The sequence below is a fragment of the Clupea harengus genome, chromosome 7 (genome assembly GCF_900700415.2).
Source record: "Clupea harengus chromosome 7, Ch_v2.0.2, whole genome shotgun sequence".
Lineage (NCBI taxonomy): Eukaryota > Metazoa > Chordata > Actinopteri > Clupeiformes > Clupeidae > Clupea > Clupea harengus.
The window spans coordinates 763,295-780,969 of NC_045158.1; the positions used below are offsets into that span (position 1 = coordinate 763,295).

General features: G+C 41.8%; 1 protein-coding gene across 1 annotated transcript in view; it reads left to right on the forward strand.

Moving 5' to 3' along the window:
• The window catches only part of dnah10 (dynein axonemal heavy chain 10), an 83,560-nt gene that overhangs the window by 61,433 nt on the left and 4,452 nt on the right, over positions 1-17,675 (forward strand). Inside the window, 15 exon segments of the mRNA XM_042708187.1 lie at positions 1,591-1,812; positions 2,242-2,389; positions 3,482-3,761; positions 3,970-4,199; positions 5,011-5,284; positions 6,421-6,525; positions 6,665-6,816; positions 9,112-9,266; positions 9,394-9,577; positions 9,679-9,879; positions 11,898-12,107; positions 12,246-12,341; positions 12,448-12,619; positions 12,777-12,908; positions 13,822-14,033. Coding sequence (XP_042564121.1) covers positions 1,591-1,812; positions 2,242-2,389; positions 3,482-3,761; positions 3,970-4,199; positions 5,011-5,284; positions 6,421-6,525; positions 6,665-6,816; positions 9,112-9,266; positions 9,394-9,577; positions 9,679-9,879; positions 11,898-12,107; positions 12,246-12,341; positions 12,448-12,619; positions 12,777-12,908; positions 13,822-14,033 — 2,773 coding nt within the window.

Here is a 17,675-nt window from a genome sequence, read left to right on the forward strand (position 1 = left end):
AATGCCCCGCCAGCTCCTTATAAGGGCATGCAATTGAAGAGACGTGTGCACAATCCACAGACTCCACAGTAACGTGAAAGCCACTTCAGACTGATCAAAATCATGTCAAAGCGGAAAGCGAGCACCGGTCGAGTAAACGCAGAACTAACTTCACCAGTGCAGAGGTGGAGGTACTGTTGCAGAATGTAGATGTGTCCATTCTATTCCACTATGGCTATATCCACGCGATTTAGTTGAGTGCTTATTTATTTATTCACTTATATTTGCAGTGTTCGTGTAGTGCTTTTATTTATTTTAGGACATCACGATGCCTCATAGAATCATGACTATAAATGTATGAATAAATGTATAAACGTAATTGTTAATGATACAAATATTCTCATATTTTTTATTATTATAATTATTTAAATCCGAGGATGTCTTCATTTCATGAATGCCAGAATTGTCCTGGAAACCCACTGTTTATAAAGCAATAAATATATGAGTGATCGAGGAAACGAGAGAGATCGCACAAACTCTGCAGGGTGTCATCTCAGTGAGGGTGAGCGCTTACCATGCCTGCGGTTACTTTTTTACACCGAAGCGTAGGTGTAACTCGCGTTCAAATGTTAACTCTCCGTTTTAATTGTTGTAAACTGTGTATTTGATTTGTTTGTGTCAGTCCAGCCCCTTGCATTTCACCACGGAGGGAGCTTTCACTAACCAGTGACAGGTCGGCGACTTTTTTTTTTATCTCTGTCTGTGACATCGCGCCCCCCCCTTTGAGAACCACTGATCTAGAGGAAAATGTCATTATTTTTTGCTCTAACTAGATCAAGATCGGTTTTATTTTTTGATGTCACATCAGTGTAAATTTTGGACTGTGGAACGAAGTACCTTTTTACTGTGGTGATACTGGGGTTTACCTGGTCAATGTGTCTACTCTGCAGCTGATGGGTAATCAGGCTTACATAGCCTGCAATCTGATTGGATGAACAAATCCATTGACTTGTGCTCATTCATAGCTCTCTTTGGAGACCCTGTCATACCATCGGAGCCAGAAGCTGTTTGCTCCACTCCTTGCAAGATGTTTATTTTGAAGCATACTGAACTTAAGTGGAAAGGATTAAAGATGTACTGTACTTTTCTTAAATGAATGAAAGCAAAATACTCATGAAGGGGGCTCCATGAGGACATTTTAAATATGCAATCCCTTTCTCAATCCTTTTAAAGAAAAAGAAATCCACCTTCTTGCTGCTGTTTTGGAAATGATATAGCCCTGTTCAAGCAACATCTTCTATCTATTTATTTTGAATCATTGAGGGTTTTGTTTTTGTTATTTTACTGTTACTTTCAGTAATTTTCTCATTTACTGTATACATATTGTTACATCAATTTGAATTATATTAAACTAAACTGGACAAACACACTACACCCATATACCCACACACTTAAGTAACTTTGGTTAAATTACATGCATATAATGCAGTTGAGTGATCCCATGAATATGACGTAACACATGACTATACAGGTGTGTGCATTTATCAGATTATTGATACTGTTTGTTGCTGAGTTCTCCAGATGATCTGTTGTTTGTGTTCCTATGAGCAGCTGGACAGACGACCTGGAGGAACTGAAAGTGCGTCGCATTCGTCTCCTGGGTGATTGTTTGATAAGTGCAGCCTTCTTGAGCTACGAGGGAGCGTTCAGCTGGGACTTCAGGAGTGAGATGGTGTATGACGTGTGGCAAATAGACGTACTTGAGAGAAAGATCCCTCTCAGCCAGCCCTTCAGAGTTGAGAGTCTGCTCACAGATGAAGTGGAGATTAGTAGGTGAGTCGTCATTTAGAATCATCATCACTGAGCGTCACAGACATAGTAAACTGATATGCTCTACTAAAATGACATTCAATTGATGGGGGAAAGAGCAATAGATAGATAGATAGATAGATAGATAGATGGATACTTTATTAATCCTGAGGGAAATTTAGGTCATCCAGTAGCTTATACACTTAACTTAACTCACAAACATACATACACAAATCACAGTAGAATCACAGTAGAAAAACAATACACATAGGGAGAACATGTTCACAGGGAGTGGGGTGTATACAGATATTATACAGATATTCCAGTGTGCATTGGTTGTGTCAGTGTTGATGTTCACAAGGAAAGTAGTGCAATATTGCAATAAATCACAAATGAATCATTTGTTTTAATTTGCGTGTTGTTATTTTCATCCATCCACTGTGTTTGTTTCAGATGGGGCTCCGAGGGCCTACCTCCTGATGAGTTGTCGGTGCAGAATGGAATTCTCACCACAAGAGCGAGCCGCTTCCCCATGTGCATCGACCCCCAGCAGCAGGCCCTCAACTGGATCAAGAAGAAGGAGGAGAAGAACAACCTCAAGGCACGTGACTCTGACTTGCTCACATTTTGTGTGGTTGTTATTGCTATTTGAATTGAACAAAACTACTATAATCTATGGTGGAACCAAACCAGTTCTCTGTACATGTTTAAGTCAAATAGATGTTAATAATCAGTATTATTACTTAACACAAAGTTAATAATCAGTATTATTACTTAACACAAAGTAAGTTAATCAACAGCATTCATTACAAGAGCTAGTCAAGCGAATATAACTTACTCCCAATGATCCTCTTTTCTACCTGCCGTGCCCTTATCATGTGAATCGCCCTCATTTGCTACTGGGTGGATCGTTAGCAGCTGCTTCCCGACTCAGAGACTGAAATGTGCAAGATTTTAGTTTTATTCCTCCAGAGGAATATCGTTTCCCAAAGGGTTAATGATGGGCTATTGTTTATGTTTGGCTGCAAGCTGCATCGAGATTTTAAAAGAGGTTCAATGTCCCAACGGTGAAATGCCAAGGCTTAGGGCACAGTGTCATTACCTGGTTATCTCTGGACCTGCTAGAATTCCATTCAAATCTCTCACTCTATATACGCCTATAGGAAAGCCCCTTAATTGGCAGGTACCTATTTTAAATGTATCATTCAGATCTATGGACCACTTTTTTTCCACTGATGAATGCCGGTTGTCTTTGCCTTCTCTCCGCAGCAAAAGATTGCAATTGAGACTCTTTCCATTTGTGATATCTTTGTAGTGGAATGACCAACCTTTTGCTATCCTCTCTAGTGACAGATTTGGTATATTAAGGAAACTTTTAAAGACCACAAAAATCTTTACCAAATACAATTACCATAATTATCACTTGCAATATCTTTCAGATAACATTATCATACAAAACATGCTAATCTCCTAGAAGTGGTATTTCCATGTATTTGCTCAGTTAATCCGTAGTTGTAGTTCATGAAGTTCCACACTCCATTATGTTCCATTGTCCTTAGAATAGGAGAGCTTGGCAACATTTCTATGGCTTGATCTCATTTCCCCCAAACTAGTATGTTAGTGTTACTATTTGGCTAACACTCATGGCTTTGGCAGGCTGAATAAAGCTGTTCCATTTCACTTGGTCTTCCAGATTTCTTCATTCAATGACCCAGACTTTCTGAAACAACTTGAGATGGCCATTAAGTATGGCTTCCCCTTCCTCTTCCAAGATGTTGATGAGTACATTGACCCTGTCATAGACAATGTCCTGGAGAAGAATGTCAAAGGGGCAGAGGGACGTCAGATGATTATCCTAGGTGACAAAGAAGTGGACTATGACCCCAACTTTAAGCTCTACCTTAACACCAAACTGTCCAACCCCAAGTACTCCCCCGCTGTGTTTGGCAAAGCCATGGTCATAAATTATACAGGTAAGAAAAACCAGGTCTGTCATATCTATGCCAATGCTATTTAGAGATTTCCATCCATTACACTGTCCATAGACATTTTATGTCTATCCTGCTCATACAGTTGTGTGATATAAATAAAACCAATCAGTCAATAAATAAATAAAACCATCAAGTATTTTTGTTAACAGTTGTAGATTTCTAATGATGAGTGTGATCATCTCTCTTCCAGTTACACTTAAAGGTCTGGAAGACCAACTACTTAGTGTGATTGTTGGCTTTGAGCGGAAGGAGCTGGAGGAGCAGCGGGAGCGCTTGATTCAGGAGACTAGTCAGAACAAACGCCTTCTGAAGGATCTGGAGGATTCGCTGCTCAGAGAACTCTCTACCTCCACTGGAAACATGCTGGATAATGTGGAACTTGTCCACACATTGGAAGAGACCAAGTCCAAGGCCACTGAGGTGAGTGGATAACACTGGCACTGGCACTGCAGAAATTAGAATTCCTAGTAATCATTCAAAAAAGGTCAAGACACAGCAGATTCATTTCAATGCTGTTCTTCAGTTTTGCTGCACTGGGATTGTGCCATGTGGAATGGAGCAACAATTGTCACATCCTCCACTTGTGTACATTTTGACATTCAGCTATCTTTCAAAAGGCTTAAACAGTACTGTTTTATTAGCCATGTGGGTATAGATTCTTTGCAGTGAGGTATGTTGTAAGCAAATTACGACCCAGATATAGAGTTGTCGTTTTAAGTACAGGTCTTAAGCAACAAAAGAAGAATAACGATAATCTTGCTAGATGTGCCTTCTTCTCCACTTTATGGTCTCTGACAATAAGGCCTAAAATTAAAATTGTTTTCAGAAATGTAATAAAATTATTGAGAACTGCACCCATCATTATTTTGGAATTTGCACCCCACAGTATTGTTAGGTAAATTATTTCTGTTGTTAGATTAGCTAACTCAACCTGTCTCCCATTTTACTGTTGCATGCATTAGAGTACACCTTCCTCTTTAGTTCAGAAATGTGAAAAAGGGGGTACTACAAGTGTTCAAATGTTCAAATTCTCATAGAGATACTTGACATTTGGAGGTCTGATTTCGCAGACCTTCCTTTGAGATGTTTGGGCACATAAAAACTGCGAATAAGGAACATTTGAGAGGATCAAGCGATGCATGGAATGACCCATTTAGTAATAATTTGTCGTTGTTGATCTTAAGCTGAATGTGTAGTCAGATATCTCTTTTATGTTTCCAAACAACTTTAGGTGTTTGAGAAGTTGAGGTTGGCAGCGAAGACATCTATTGATATTGACAAGTTCCGAGATGGATACCGGCCAGCAGCCAAACGTGGTGCAATTCTTTTCTTTGTGTTGGCTGAGATGGCTTTGGTTAACAGCATGTACCAGTACTCACTTGCCTCTTTCTTGGAGGTGTTCGATTTTTCACTACGCAAGTCATTGCCTGATTCAGTATTGCCCAGGAGGTTGAAGAACATCATGGATACCCTTACATACAACGTCTACAATTATGGATGTACAGGTTAGTCTGGGTTGGGGGTAACTGGGGGTAACTATTCCATTTGTGTTGTGCTGCAGAGTACAAAAACATAGCCTCAAGCGCCAACCATGGGCCCTGGCATCTCCAGAGACCTGTGACATTTTGCCATCAGACAATGCACTCACATCTGATGCACTCACATCTGATGCGTGGCGTGTTGTGTGTGTGGGGGGGAGGGGGGGGAAATGTAGAAAGAAATAAAAAGATGTAAAAAGACATAGAGAGGGAGGGAAAGGGTTATACAGAGTTTGGACACAAAGAAATTAAGAAAGAGATTTGAAAGTTCATGGAGCTAATAAGATAGATCAAAATAAGTAAATGGAGACATAGATGGATGGATTGATTGAAAGTGAAGGAGAGTGAAGGAAATTAAAGACACAGGCAAGATATTAAGAAAGAAAAATACATTTGAGAGAGTTGAAATCAAGTGTTATAAAGCATCCAAAAATGAAGGAGTTTGTACTTGGTCTTTCATAAACGATGTGTAATAAAGGTTATTTAGCTAGGCAGCAGGCTAGTTACCCCTTAGGTGGCGTGTATTGCCATCACATATTGAGCAGGTAAGGTGGCTAATTCAGTCGTTGTTTCAGTCTACAACAAAGTATGGAGCTGTTACTGGAGGGAATGGAGGGGTGTCTGAGCACAACAACTCTACATGGAGTGTTTGGTGTCTGAGCACAACAACTCTACATGTTGAGTGTTTGATGTCTTCACACACAGGGATCAATAGAGTCGGGTATTCAACAACTCTACATGGAGGGTTTGCTGTCTTCACACACAGGGATCAATAGAGTCGGGTATTCCACAGGCAGGGGTTTGGCAACTGAAACCATGAGGCTTACTAATGCATGAATGTCTCAATTCCATTCTGGAGAGTCTAGTTCATGAAGTAGTTGGGTGAAGTAGTTCTTTACATTTGAAATAGACACCCAATTATCACCTGCTCTGCAATAAGCACACAGTGTATTCAGGCGTCAAAGCATGGAAACCAGAGTCTCCATTGGAAGTTGAATAGTATTTTCTTCTTATTGAATATTAGGTAAAGAATTATACCTCAAGCTTTCCCATACTTACATTTGAACTCACTGTCCAACTATATATGTATCTAATCTTGTCAGGTCTGTTTGAGAGGCACAAGCTACTCTTCTCCTTCAACATGACCATCAAGATTGAGCAAGCAGAGGATAGGGCTCCACAAGAGGAGTTGGAGTTCTTCCTTAAAGGTCAGTGTTCTTATTACAATGTCATATCAGGAAACACGTTAGCCTAATGGCTGCCAGGATGACAAATCTATTATTACCGATGTTATTACAAGCCTTGAACGTGAAGCTAAAAGAAAAGTGTTGATGGGTCCCTGTTCAGGTAACCTCTCTCTGGAGAAGAGCAAGCGGAAGAAGCCATGTGTGTGGTTGCCTGATCAAGGCTGGGAAGATCTTGTGAGACTGGCTGAGGTTTTTCCTACGTTTGGCAGCTTATTGGATGACATCGAGAAAAATCTCTCTGAGTGGAAAGCTGTAAGTAATGCCATGTGCATGTGTGTGTGTGTGTGTGTGTGTGTGTGTGTGTGTGCAGATTGATGGTGAAGTCATGATTGAAATTGAAAGTGATCACCATTGCCATGATTATTTAGCAGAAACTTTTATTCTAAGTGACTGACAAAATCATATACTTTACCGTACATAAAAGTGATTATTCACCTATGTCACCATCTTCAACCAACACAAGGCTAAGCGGTACGAAAGCTACTTTGGACAACTGGATACTAGCAATGGCGCCTCACCACGGCGTTTCCAAATGTACATCTTCCAAAGGAAAGAGATCTTATAGAGGTCCAACCTTCCATTGTTTACCCAAAGACATCATTCAGTCTGGAAAGGACCAAAAACTGTCCTTCAATCTAGAGTGGTTCAAGAGAAAAACATGGCGCTGCTAGTGTCACTGCTACAAATTATAATCACCACGCCATTGACCACTGCTGAGTCAGAGAGAAACTTTTAAACGTTGAAAAGGATCAAGACATTTTACTAGGCTTGCTATGCTTTCAATTGCAAATGCATTCCTGGATTGGTGACAGAAAAGTTATTGACAAGTTTTCCCAGATGAAAGATGCGTTATTACAAGTGGCATTATGAGTTGTATTATTACAAGGCGTGTTATTTTGGCTGTAGGTTAAGGCTCAGAAAGCCATGGGTTTCCCTGCCCTGAAATATTGATTTGGATCGGATGTGTTATTACAGTTGCAGACCACAATGATTGTATACTGCTTGATAACTCTTGTGCCTTGTTATGTTAATGTGTGCATTTGTGATTTCACTGATGAGGTGCGTTTTGTGTTTAGATCCACTGAGCAAGTAGGTTTGTGTGTAGTGTCAATAACGAGTCGGATGCTGCCCACACAGAGTTTATTGTGCTCCACAACGCTTTCCATGTCAGAGATGTCACTGGTTCCCACCCATTTTCACTTGTCGCTGTTCATATCATTTCATCTTTCACGATTCAGACTGGGATGTCTGCATCCCCCAGCCACTTAGTGGTAGCGTGGTCAAGAGCAAGGAGAGCGTCTAGCCCAGTGGGTGGCTTGAAGATCGGGCACTCCTGAAGGAAGTGCGGGATAGTATGCTGAGCACCACACTCGCATGAGTCATCTTCACAAGCACCAACCATCTTGAGTTTGCCAGGCCTGGAAATTTGTGATTTGTAAATTGTATATTTCCATGACTTTTTCAGGATTTCCATATCTGTGGGAACCCTGATTAAAGGTTAGCTTCCAGTTACAGTTTATTAGCTAGTCAACAAGCTAACTTTCAAATGTTGAACCCAGCAAAGGCGGTCACCATCCATGGCTTTCCTTCCACGTCGTGCACATATTCCTCGATCCAGTTACTAGCCTTTCAGCCCGGGAAATCTTGCACCCATTTTTCAACTTCTTGCATTGTGAGTTCTTGTAGAGAGCAACGGTTTGTTGTCCACACAGGCACTGCCATGATGACTGATGCCTGTTCCTCCCACTCTGTCACTGTTGGGTAGGGTGACCAGATTTGAGTTTGTAAAAAAAGAGGACACTTTGTCGCAGAGGGGGGGGGGCGGGGTAGTGTATACTGGATCTGGCGCGGGGGGCATACAGATGACCCTGCCCCCTCCCCCGCGACGAAGTTTTAACATCTATTTCACATGCAGAGGACCCAGCCCCCTCCCCCGCGACGAAGTTTTGGCATGCAGATGTCATGTGCTTTTGTCAACAATGCAACTACTGGAAGCTGCAAGGTGCTCAGTGTTGCCAGATTGGAAATGGCGTATCGTACCAAATGCTCAAAATAATCGTATTTGGAGGATAATTATCGTGCATCACTGAGAGGGCGGTCGACCAATGACAGTTCTCTCTACAGTCAGAGCTTGCGCAAGAAGGTGGAACGTAAGGGAGATACCCCCTTCCAAACCTTGTAAGAGTGTAAACAGTTGTTTGTGAAAGACCCAGAGAAACACAAATATCCGACGAGGCAAAGTCCTGGACGTTTTTGGAATCCCTGCCGGACGCATTTTTTAGGTCTCGAAAAGAGGACATGTCCGGGCAAAAGAGGACGTCTGGTCACCCTACTGTTCAGGGGAACTTCCAGTTTAGGATCATATCCCCTAGCCTCGTTTTGGTTTTCAACATGGATGCAAGCTGAATAAGGGGAATGATAACCACATAGTTTTCTCTACTTCTTTTGAGGGGTCATTTATTGGTATCAAGGTTACATAGTGGACTTTTACAGCACCTAATGAAATTGTCTCTCATGCCTTAGCTTCCTGCTTTTCTTCTGCCACAGTGGTGTGATTTGGATATCCTGGAGCAGGCCCCCTACCCAATGAGTTACAAGGATACCCTGGCACCCTTCCAGAAGCTGCTTCTTCTACGCTGCTTTCGTATAGACCGCGTCTACCGTGCAGTTAGTGACTATGTCACTGTTGCTATGGGAGAAAAGTAAGAGTGAACATACACAAAACTGTACAAAATCAAGCAAACAATCAGATAATACACATAGTGCATGCATGCACGTAAGGATACAGATATTCACACCATCAATATTCCTCTCTGTCTTTCCAACCAGGTATGTGCAGCCCCCTGTAATCAGTTTTGAGGCTATATATGAACAGAGCTCTCCAAACTCGCCCATAGTCTTTATTCTCAGCCCAGGGTCGGAGCCAGCCAGTGATCTGATGAAGCTGGCTGAGCGATCAGGTTTTGGGGGCAGTAGGCTCAAGTTCCTTGCCATGGGACAGGGCCAAGAGAAGGTACTGTATACCTATACATTATTTTAAGTTATTCACAGTTTACAGAGCAGCTGCTCGTATGGACATGTATGTTGACTTTCAATGTTTTGTCTGCCCTCTAGATGGCGCTGCAGTTGCTGGAGACAGCTGTATCACGTGGCCATTGGCTTATGCTGCAGAATTGCCACCTGATGGTGAAGTGGCTTAAGGATCTGGAGAAAGGTCTGGAGAGGATCACTAAACCCCATCCTGATTTTCGGCTCTGGCTTACCACTGACCCAATCAAGGATTTCCCCATTGGGATTTTGCAGAAGTCCCTTAAGGTTAAACATATTCTCGTATAGAAACATGTATACTATTGTATGATCTCATTACAGCCTTCCACATCTCCTTTAGGTCAATAGAGATCAAAATAGAGCTTGTAGTAACCTGGACCTCATTATTGTATTATTATTAGGGCCCAAGGCCAATGAAGGCAAATGTTGCATTTGTATATTTTTAGGAGCCAGGCATCTGTGGTGTGATTTCCCTTGTATAATTGTATGCATTCTTATATGTGGCCTAGTGCTGGTTTTAGTAAATGATAACACAGGGAAGACACCAGAGGGGGGTACACCTATGTTCCATAATTCAGGGTTTTGCTTTATTAATAAGGCTCTTTGTGTCGCTGGAGCAAAGAACTGGACTTCCAACCCTTCTGGAGTTCCAGAGACTGATCATTTCCCTCAGTCTCTGTGATGTGTTGAATGAACACTGTGCCTGTGCCTTCACTCAGTCACAGACTGGGGATGTCTGTGGAGCCGAAAAGGAATATCTTGGGCCTGTCACATACTGTCAGAGAGAGAGATAGGCTTTTTGTCTTGTAAAAGCAAGCATTGCCTTTTGAAGAACATAAACATAGCTTTATGGATTATGCGTTCCCCTCCCTTTGTATAGTTATTCTATTTCATTTTTCTTGTTTTCTGTTTCTGCACATTCTTTGTTCAAACTACTAGCGTATCCAGAAAAAGACTGAGGGTGGCTCAGAAAAACTGAGTGTGCCACATATCTATTTTTTCTACAACACACAGTCGGCTAATGACGCTAAACTGCACCTTTGTAAAGCAGACACTATGGTGTTGCTAGACTAATATGCACCTCCACGAAACTAGTACTATCCATCATAGCCATAGCCATAATATTGCTCTTCATAACCATCATTATACAATCCATTCATTTAATGGTTATTTTAAATGGCACAGCAGAGTATTCTTTACCTAGGATTATCAAATTAACCCAAAACAGGTCTCCAATAGACAGCAGGTAGGCAAGAGTAGAACTGAATCTGCTGAATTAGGAATGGCTTATTGGCCTTTACACAACATTTCCCCTAATTATGCTGACATGAAACTTTATTGGGACACAGCCTATTCATTAAACTCCAAAGTCTGTGTAAGTTCCCTTTCAAACACCAGCAACGTGAGACTGTTTAGTCTTCTTGTGAGCATGGTTGCTCTGCTTCTAGATTCGATCCTCCACAGAGGAGCTAAGCAGTGGGATGTGTATAGTAAATATATGAATATGAAGGGACTCTTTTACGTTGTATCTGTACGGTCATCAAATTAGGTTTTTTGAAACCATGTGAAGTTAACAGTGACCTCTGTTTCATTTTGATACTTTTTAAAGATTTATTTATGGGCTTTTTAGCCTTTATTTGGATAGGACAGTGAAGTATTTTGGACAGGAAGTGAGGAGGAGTGAAGAAGTGGGGAGAGGATCGGGAAATGACAGCAGGCCGGAATCGAACCTGTGTCCCCGCGGGCATTGTAGCCCGGGTTATTGGCTCGCGCCACAGTGCCCCCCTGGGCTTGCATTGTTTACTAATTGTCACACGATGCAGGCTTGATTCACATGTCAACTTGCGCTGTGCGCCATCTAGAACCTCTTGCGCCATCTAGAACCTCTTGCGCCATCTAGAACCTCTTGTGCCATCTAGAACCTCTTGGGCCATCTAGAACCTCTTGCGCCATCTAGAACCTCTTGGGCCATCTAGAACCTTCTCTTTGGGAGGCCCCCATGGCTATGCCAGTGGTTCAAACATCTCACCGTCTCACCAGTGTAACACCTGTAACCCCATCACAGGGGTTGTGTTCCCAAGTTATTTTCTAAAACTCAGAGTGTATCTACTGGTGCTGAGACCATTTCTCTGATCTGAGATACTTTTGATCCCGCCCAAGCTGGCAGTAAACAGTTTAATGGTTGGAAATGTATTTTTGATCCGTGGTTTAACAGGAAGTTAGTAGCAAGGCAGTATTTCTGTAGTGGTTGTGATCAAAGTGTGGTTGTATTTTCATTTCTGAAGGTTGTGACCGAGCCACCCAATGGTCTGAAGCTGAACATGCGTGCCACCTTCTTTAAGATCTCTTACGAAACTCTGCAAAGTTGTGAACATCCAGCATTCCGGAGCCTGGTGTATGTGCTGTCCTTTTTCCATGCTGTTGTGCAGGAACGCCGCAAGTATGGAAAGATTGGCTGGAACGTGCCCTATGACTTCAATGAGTCTGACTTCCTGGTGAGGGAATTCCGTTTTGCTCACACATGTGACATGTCATAATAACCTCAACCTCAACCTCATTCATACTCATGTTCTTATTCCTTTCTCCTTAGCTCAACCTCATTCATACTCATGTTCATATTCCTTTCTCCTCAGGTGTGCATGGAGATCCTTAACACATACCTGACAAAAGCCCATATCCAAGGAGACACCAGGATTCCATGGGGAAGCCTTAAATATCTTATAGGAGAGGTCAGTTTATGGCAGCCTTGCCCTCTGAGTTTAGTGAGATTCAGGATAAATAAACTGTAACTTTCAAACTAATTTCAAATGTTTGATGTATGCGCTGCTCCTTTAGGTAATGTATGGAGGAAGGTGTATCGACAGCTTTGACCGCAGGATTCTTTCAGTCTACATGGATGAATATCTGGGAGATTTCATCTTTGACAAGTTTCAGCCCTTCCATTTTTTCCACAATAAGAACGTGGACTATAAGATACCTGAAGATGGACCAAAGGATAACTATGTTGGTATGTAGAACAAATCTTAGAAGAATAAAGTAAGCCATTCTATGTATAATGGTAAAAAATATGTTTTTGTGTTTTGCATAAACAGTTTTTCACAGTGTGTGATATGTGTGTACTATATATTTGTTTAGTAATGCTCATTGTAATGTGTCCTTTTCAGGAGAGATTGAGATTCTACCTCTGGCAAACACCCCTGAAGTGTTTGGACTTCATTCGAATGCAGAGATTGGGTACTATTCCCAGGCTGCGCGAGATATGTGGACTCACCTGATAGAACTGCAGCCCCAAACTGGTACATTTGATGTATAACAAAGTGTTTCTAAGGAGATCCAAAGCATTGAATATGCTGTATGTCCATATAAAGCTGGACAGAGCTATACTGTATATTTTTGCAATATATCATTAGAGAGAGACTAATTATAATTGATGTGATATGCAGCTATTAAGCAATTAAGCAATAGTAAATAAGAGTGCTCTATAGTGTGTTTTATTTCTTTATTAATAACTTTTTAGCCAGTTCTAATACAGTAAAGCTGTGGTAATGGTTAAAGAAATGCTTTGAGAAGTATAACAGCGTCAGTGTGAAAAGCAACAAACAAACAACAAACCTCATGAAAGGTTTTATGGTAACTACATGCATGCAGCCTTTGGAATACTCTGCCAGGGGACCTAAGAATGGCTGAAACTTTGGAAACCTTTAAGCAAGATCTTAAGACATACCTCTTTAATCTTGCCTATTATTCTCTGTGATATTTAGCTGTGTCTCTGTAGTACATGTGTATGTGTGGGCTTTGGAACATGTTTGCACTTCACATTATATGGCTTTTGTATCTGGAAAATAAGTGTTATATATTAGTGGTATAAGTGCTGCAAATGGGGAATTCTTTTGATGAAAAAAAACAATTGTAGAAATCAAAATAAGTGGCCATCATTATTTTAAATCCTTTTTAGAGTGTAACTATATTTTTATACATTTTGCAACTTACATAATGAATAAGAATATATGTTTCCACAGAAAATGTGGCATTTTTAAGTTTCCAAAAAAAGTTGGAGTTGAAAGGGTCGCTTGATTACTGATGTGTGACCTAACTTCTATATTTTGCATTAAGGGAAGTTGTGGGGAAATGTTTTTTCCTAAATCTGCTATCTAACAGGAGCATGTCAAGTGAACCCCACATTGACTCCCCTTTCTGCTCTGTATGAAGGTGATTCTGGTGGAGGCATTAGTCGTGACGAGTACATTGGCCAGGTGGCACGGGACATTCAAAGCAAGCTGCCTTCAGTGTTCGACATGGATGTGACACGCAAAAAGTATGGCCTGGAGGTGTCTCCTACTACGGTGGTGCTGCTGCAGGAGCTGGAGCGCTTTAACAAGCTCATCGCCCGGATGTGGCGCTCACTGGCGGAGCTGCAACGGGTGAGTCAACCAACAATGGATATTGACCTACAGTATGTGTGAACTGTTATTGGTATTATCATTGCCTCGGATATTGGATAGTATTGAGAGACAACACACATTATTACAATGATGTGCACAACAGCCCTGTGATTTAACTGCACATAGACTTGGAGATGTAGTTAGCAGCGTTGTGAAAGCTTTTCTTACACTTTCGTGGGGTGTGCCATCTTGGACTCGAGAACCACATATACATAGCCTGAACGTCTAGTGGGAATAAAAGATAATTTCCTGATAATTTCCTGTATATGTAAATATACTTGGCCATTAAAAGAATTCTGATTCTGATTCTGATTCTGATGACAGGCATGTTCATCTGTCGTTAACATGACCGTATAATATAAAAAATGCATTTGAAGATGATACCAAAATTAGGTACCATGAAAACGTACATCAAAAAGAGCAAATTGCTGCATAATGTTGCTTTAACTGCTACATGCTCTTATAAGTGTTCAAGTTCAAGTATTTTATTTTCAGATGCCAGAACAACACAGAGTCAGACTGAGCACTGAAATTCTTAAGACAAGACACCGCACAACAACCTACCATAGCATAACATAAAATAACATAACATAGAATATGAACATAAATTACACATATGATAAACATATAATAAATCTACTAAATATACAAAATAAATATACAATACAATCTGCTAAACATATAATACACATATAGTAACCTATACTAACCTAATATACCTATACTAACCTAAAGACAAATCAAGTGTGCCTGGTATCAGGTAGTGCAATATTACTGATAGTGCAAACAGTAGATGAAACTGTAACATGTGAAGTGGCGAGACTGTATCACCGTCCATTTAAAAACCTGATGGCCCTTGGAAAGAAACTGCTCTCCAATCTACGGGTGCGAGACTGAATACTTCGGTAGCACCTGCCAGAAGGCAACGGGAAAAAAGTAAAGGATGGATGGTAGCAGTCTTTAAGGATCCTGCCGGCTTTTCTGATGCATCGTGTGTGGAAGATGTCCTGCAGGCCTGGGAGCTCCCTGCCGATGATGAACTCCGCAGACCTGACCACACTGCGTAGGACATTGCGGTCCTTGGCTGTGCAGCTCCCGTACCACACTGTGATGCAACCAGTCAGGATGCTCTCTATAGTACATCTGTAAAAGTTAGTGAGGATGACTGATTCCATACCAAACTTCTTCAGTCTCCTCAGGAAGAAGAGGCGTTTCCGGGCTGCTTTCACCACCTTGTCCGTGTGAGCAGACCAGGTGAGATCACTGCTGATGTTCACCCTGAGGAACCTGAAGCAGCTGACCTTTTCCACTTCGGGTCTGTTGATGTGTAGGGGTGCGATTTGAACTGTGCGAACAAGGAGAACAGGAGGGGGCTGAGCGCACAGCCCTTGGAGGTGCCTGTGTTGGTGATCACTGTGGATGATGTGCGGTCATCGATTCTCCCCACCTGTGGCCTCCCCGTCAGGAAGTCGAAAATCCACCTGCATAGGGAGGTGCTTAGTATCAGATCTACGAGCTTGGAGACGAGTCTAGAGGGGATGATGGTGTTGAATGCGGAACTATAGTCAATGAACAGCATTCTCACATGTGTATTCCCTTTGTCCAGGTGGGAGAGGGCGGTGTGCATAGTCAGGGCGATGGCATCGTCTGTAGACCTATTGGACCGGTATGCAAACTGCATAGGGTCCAGGGTGGGAGACAGCGAGGAGCAAATTCATTATTTAACTAGCCGCTCGAAGCACTTCATAATGACAGAGGTCAGTGCTACCGGGCGATAGTCATTCATGCAGATGGCCTTGGTGTTCTTTGGCACAGGGACGATGGTGGTCCTTTTGAAGCAGGTGGGGAGTACAGACAGGCTGAGGGATAGGTTAAAGATGTCACTGAAGACCCCTGCTAGCTGGTCAGCGCAACCCCTGATATGCCATCTGGGCCAGGTGCCTTGCGAGAGTTGATCTTTTTGAAGCCGTGCCTCACCTCGGCTACAGTTAATGTAGGCACACCCCTGGCTAGGCCTTCAGGTAACTCCACTGCAGCCCATCAGAGTTCACGTACTTGCATAACAGCGCTATCTGTTCAATATCGTTGACATTACTTGACTCATCACAGGCGATGGAGAATGCTGGAGCTGAATTAATGTCCGCAATTTGTTGACTGGTGATGTTTTCTGCCATCTTAATGGTCCTGTCCTTGACGGTCTTTGCAGAGAGGCAGGGCCGGCCCTAGCACATTTGGCGCCCTAGGCAAGCTTCACTCCTGCCCCCCCCCCCAAAATCCAAACTTCTTAACAATTCTACAGTTAAGTACTGCACCTTTATTTATTTCAAGATGCATAGCTCTTGATTAGTTCAATCATGTCTAATTAAACTGGCTAGCTCGCTACACCAAAACTAACGTTGTTATAATGACTCAAATTTCAATTTCATGATGAAAATGCAAATTGCGGTACAGCTGAACTTCGCTATGTTTTGCTAACGATAGCCTGATGACAGTTTTCGTCTGAATGGCAATAACAAGGAACGTCACACGTCACTGGCTAGCTAGCATTAGCTAACGAGCAACATTACATACAATCCATTCGCTAAAGTTGACAATACAGTACTTGGATTTTCACCAGTATTCCTCATCATGTTTGTCCTACTTAATGGGTGTGCTATGCAATGATTAAGATATTTGTTGCTATTGGCTTCATCTGTGCGCCCCTGGTGTAATTTATGACTGGATGGCCCTCAATATTTTAATCATGCCTTTTTTGTATAATGTATAATAAATGGACATATTATTTTTTATATACCCGCCTCTGTAAAATCCTTAAAGAACTATGTGACAGGGAGTAGGAAGGCTTTCAATGATAAGGTACATCTTTTCTTTTTAACTTCATTAAAGTGCCGGGGCAATTCTAGCATTCATGAAAGTTTTCTTATCTGGGATTCATTCTTGGCTAAGAACAGGATTTAAGGATTTACCTTTCTTCTTGGCACATTTCTCTTCTTTTTTAATTGCGCCACGGATGGCTTTTGCCTCTTCATAGTTTCTTTCGTCGACGTTGCTTGGACACACACACTCAAACCTTACCCCTCAATGTGCTAGCATGTTCTGACAACACCAAGTACCCCTTCCTCTCTCAATTTTTTACTCATTTTTCCCTTATGTTAGATTTTTTTTTTCATGTCAAAATATTGGTTGGAGATATAAAAGGGGGCGCAAAAAACTCTGCCCAGCAAAAAAATTAAATGAGGGGCGCCCTAGGCAACCACCTATGTCTTTAGTTTGACTTTAGTTAAAATGCTTATTCATCATGACGCACAGAACAAAGCATCAATTGTGTCCTCCACTACACTCACCCTCAAACATCCTTCCAAGAACCTCTATGAGTTATATCCAATAGGACTTGGCAATCTGTGTCCTTTTAAAGTAATTGCCCATGGAGCTGTCATGGCAAAAGGTGTCCGGGCGCCAAAAGGGGTGCGGGCGACGTCATAATGGCTTTCGAACGACTCTTGAGTGACAGTTGCTATACCAACGCTAGCATTACGTAACCCGGACGCCTTTTGGCTATCAGTCAGAGAGTCGTTCGAAAGCCATCAGTTACTTTTTAGTCATTTAATATTGTGCCTAAAC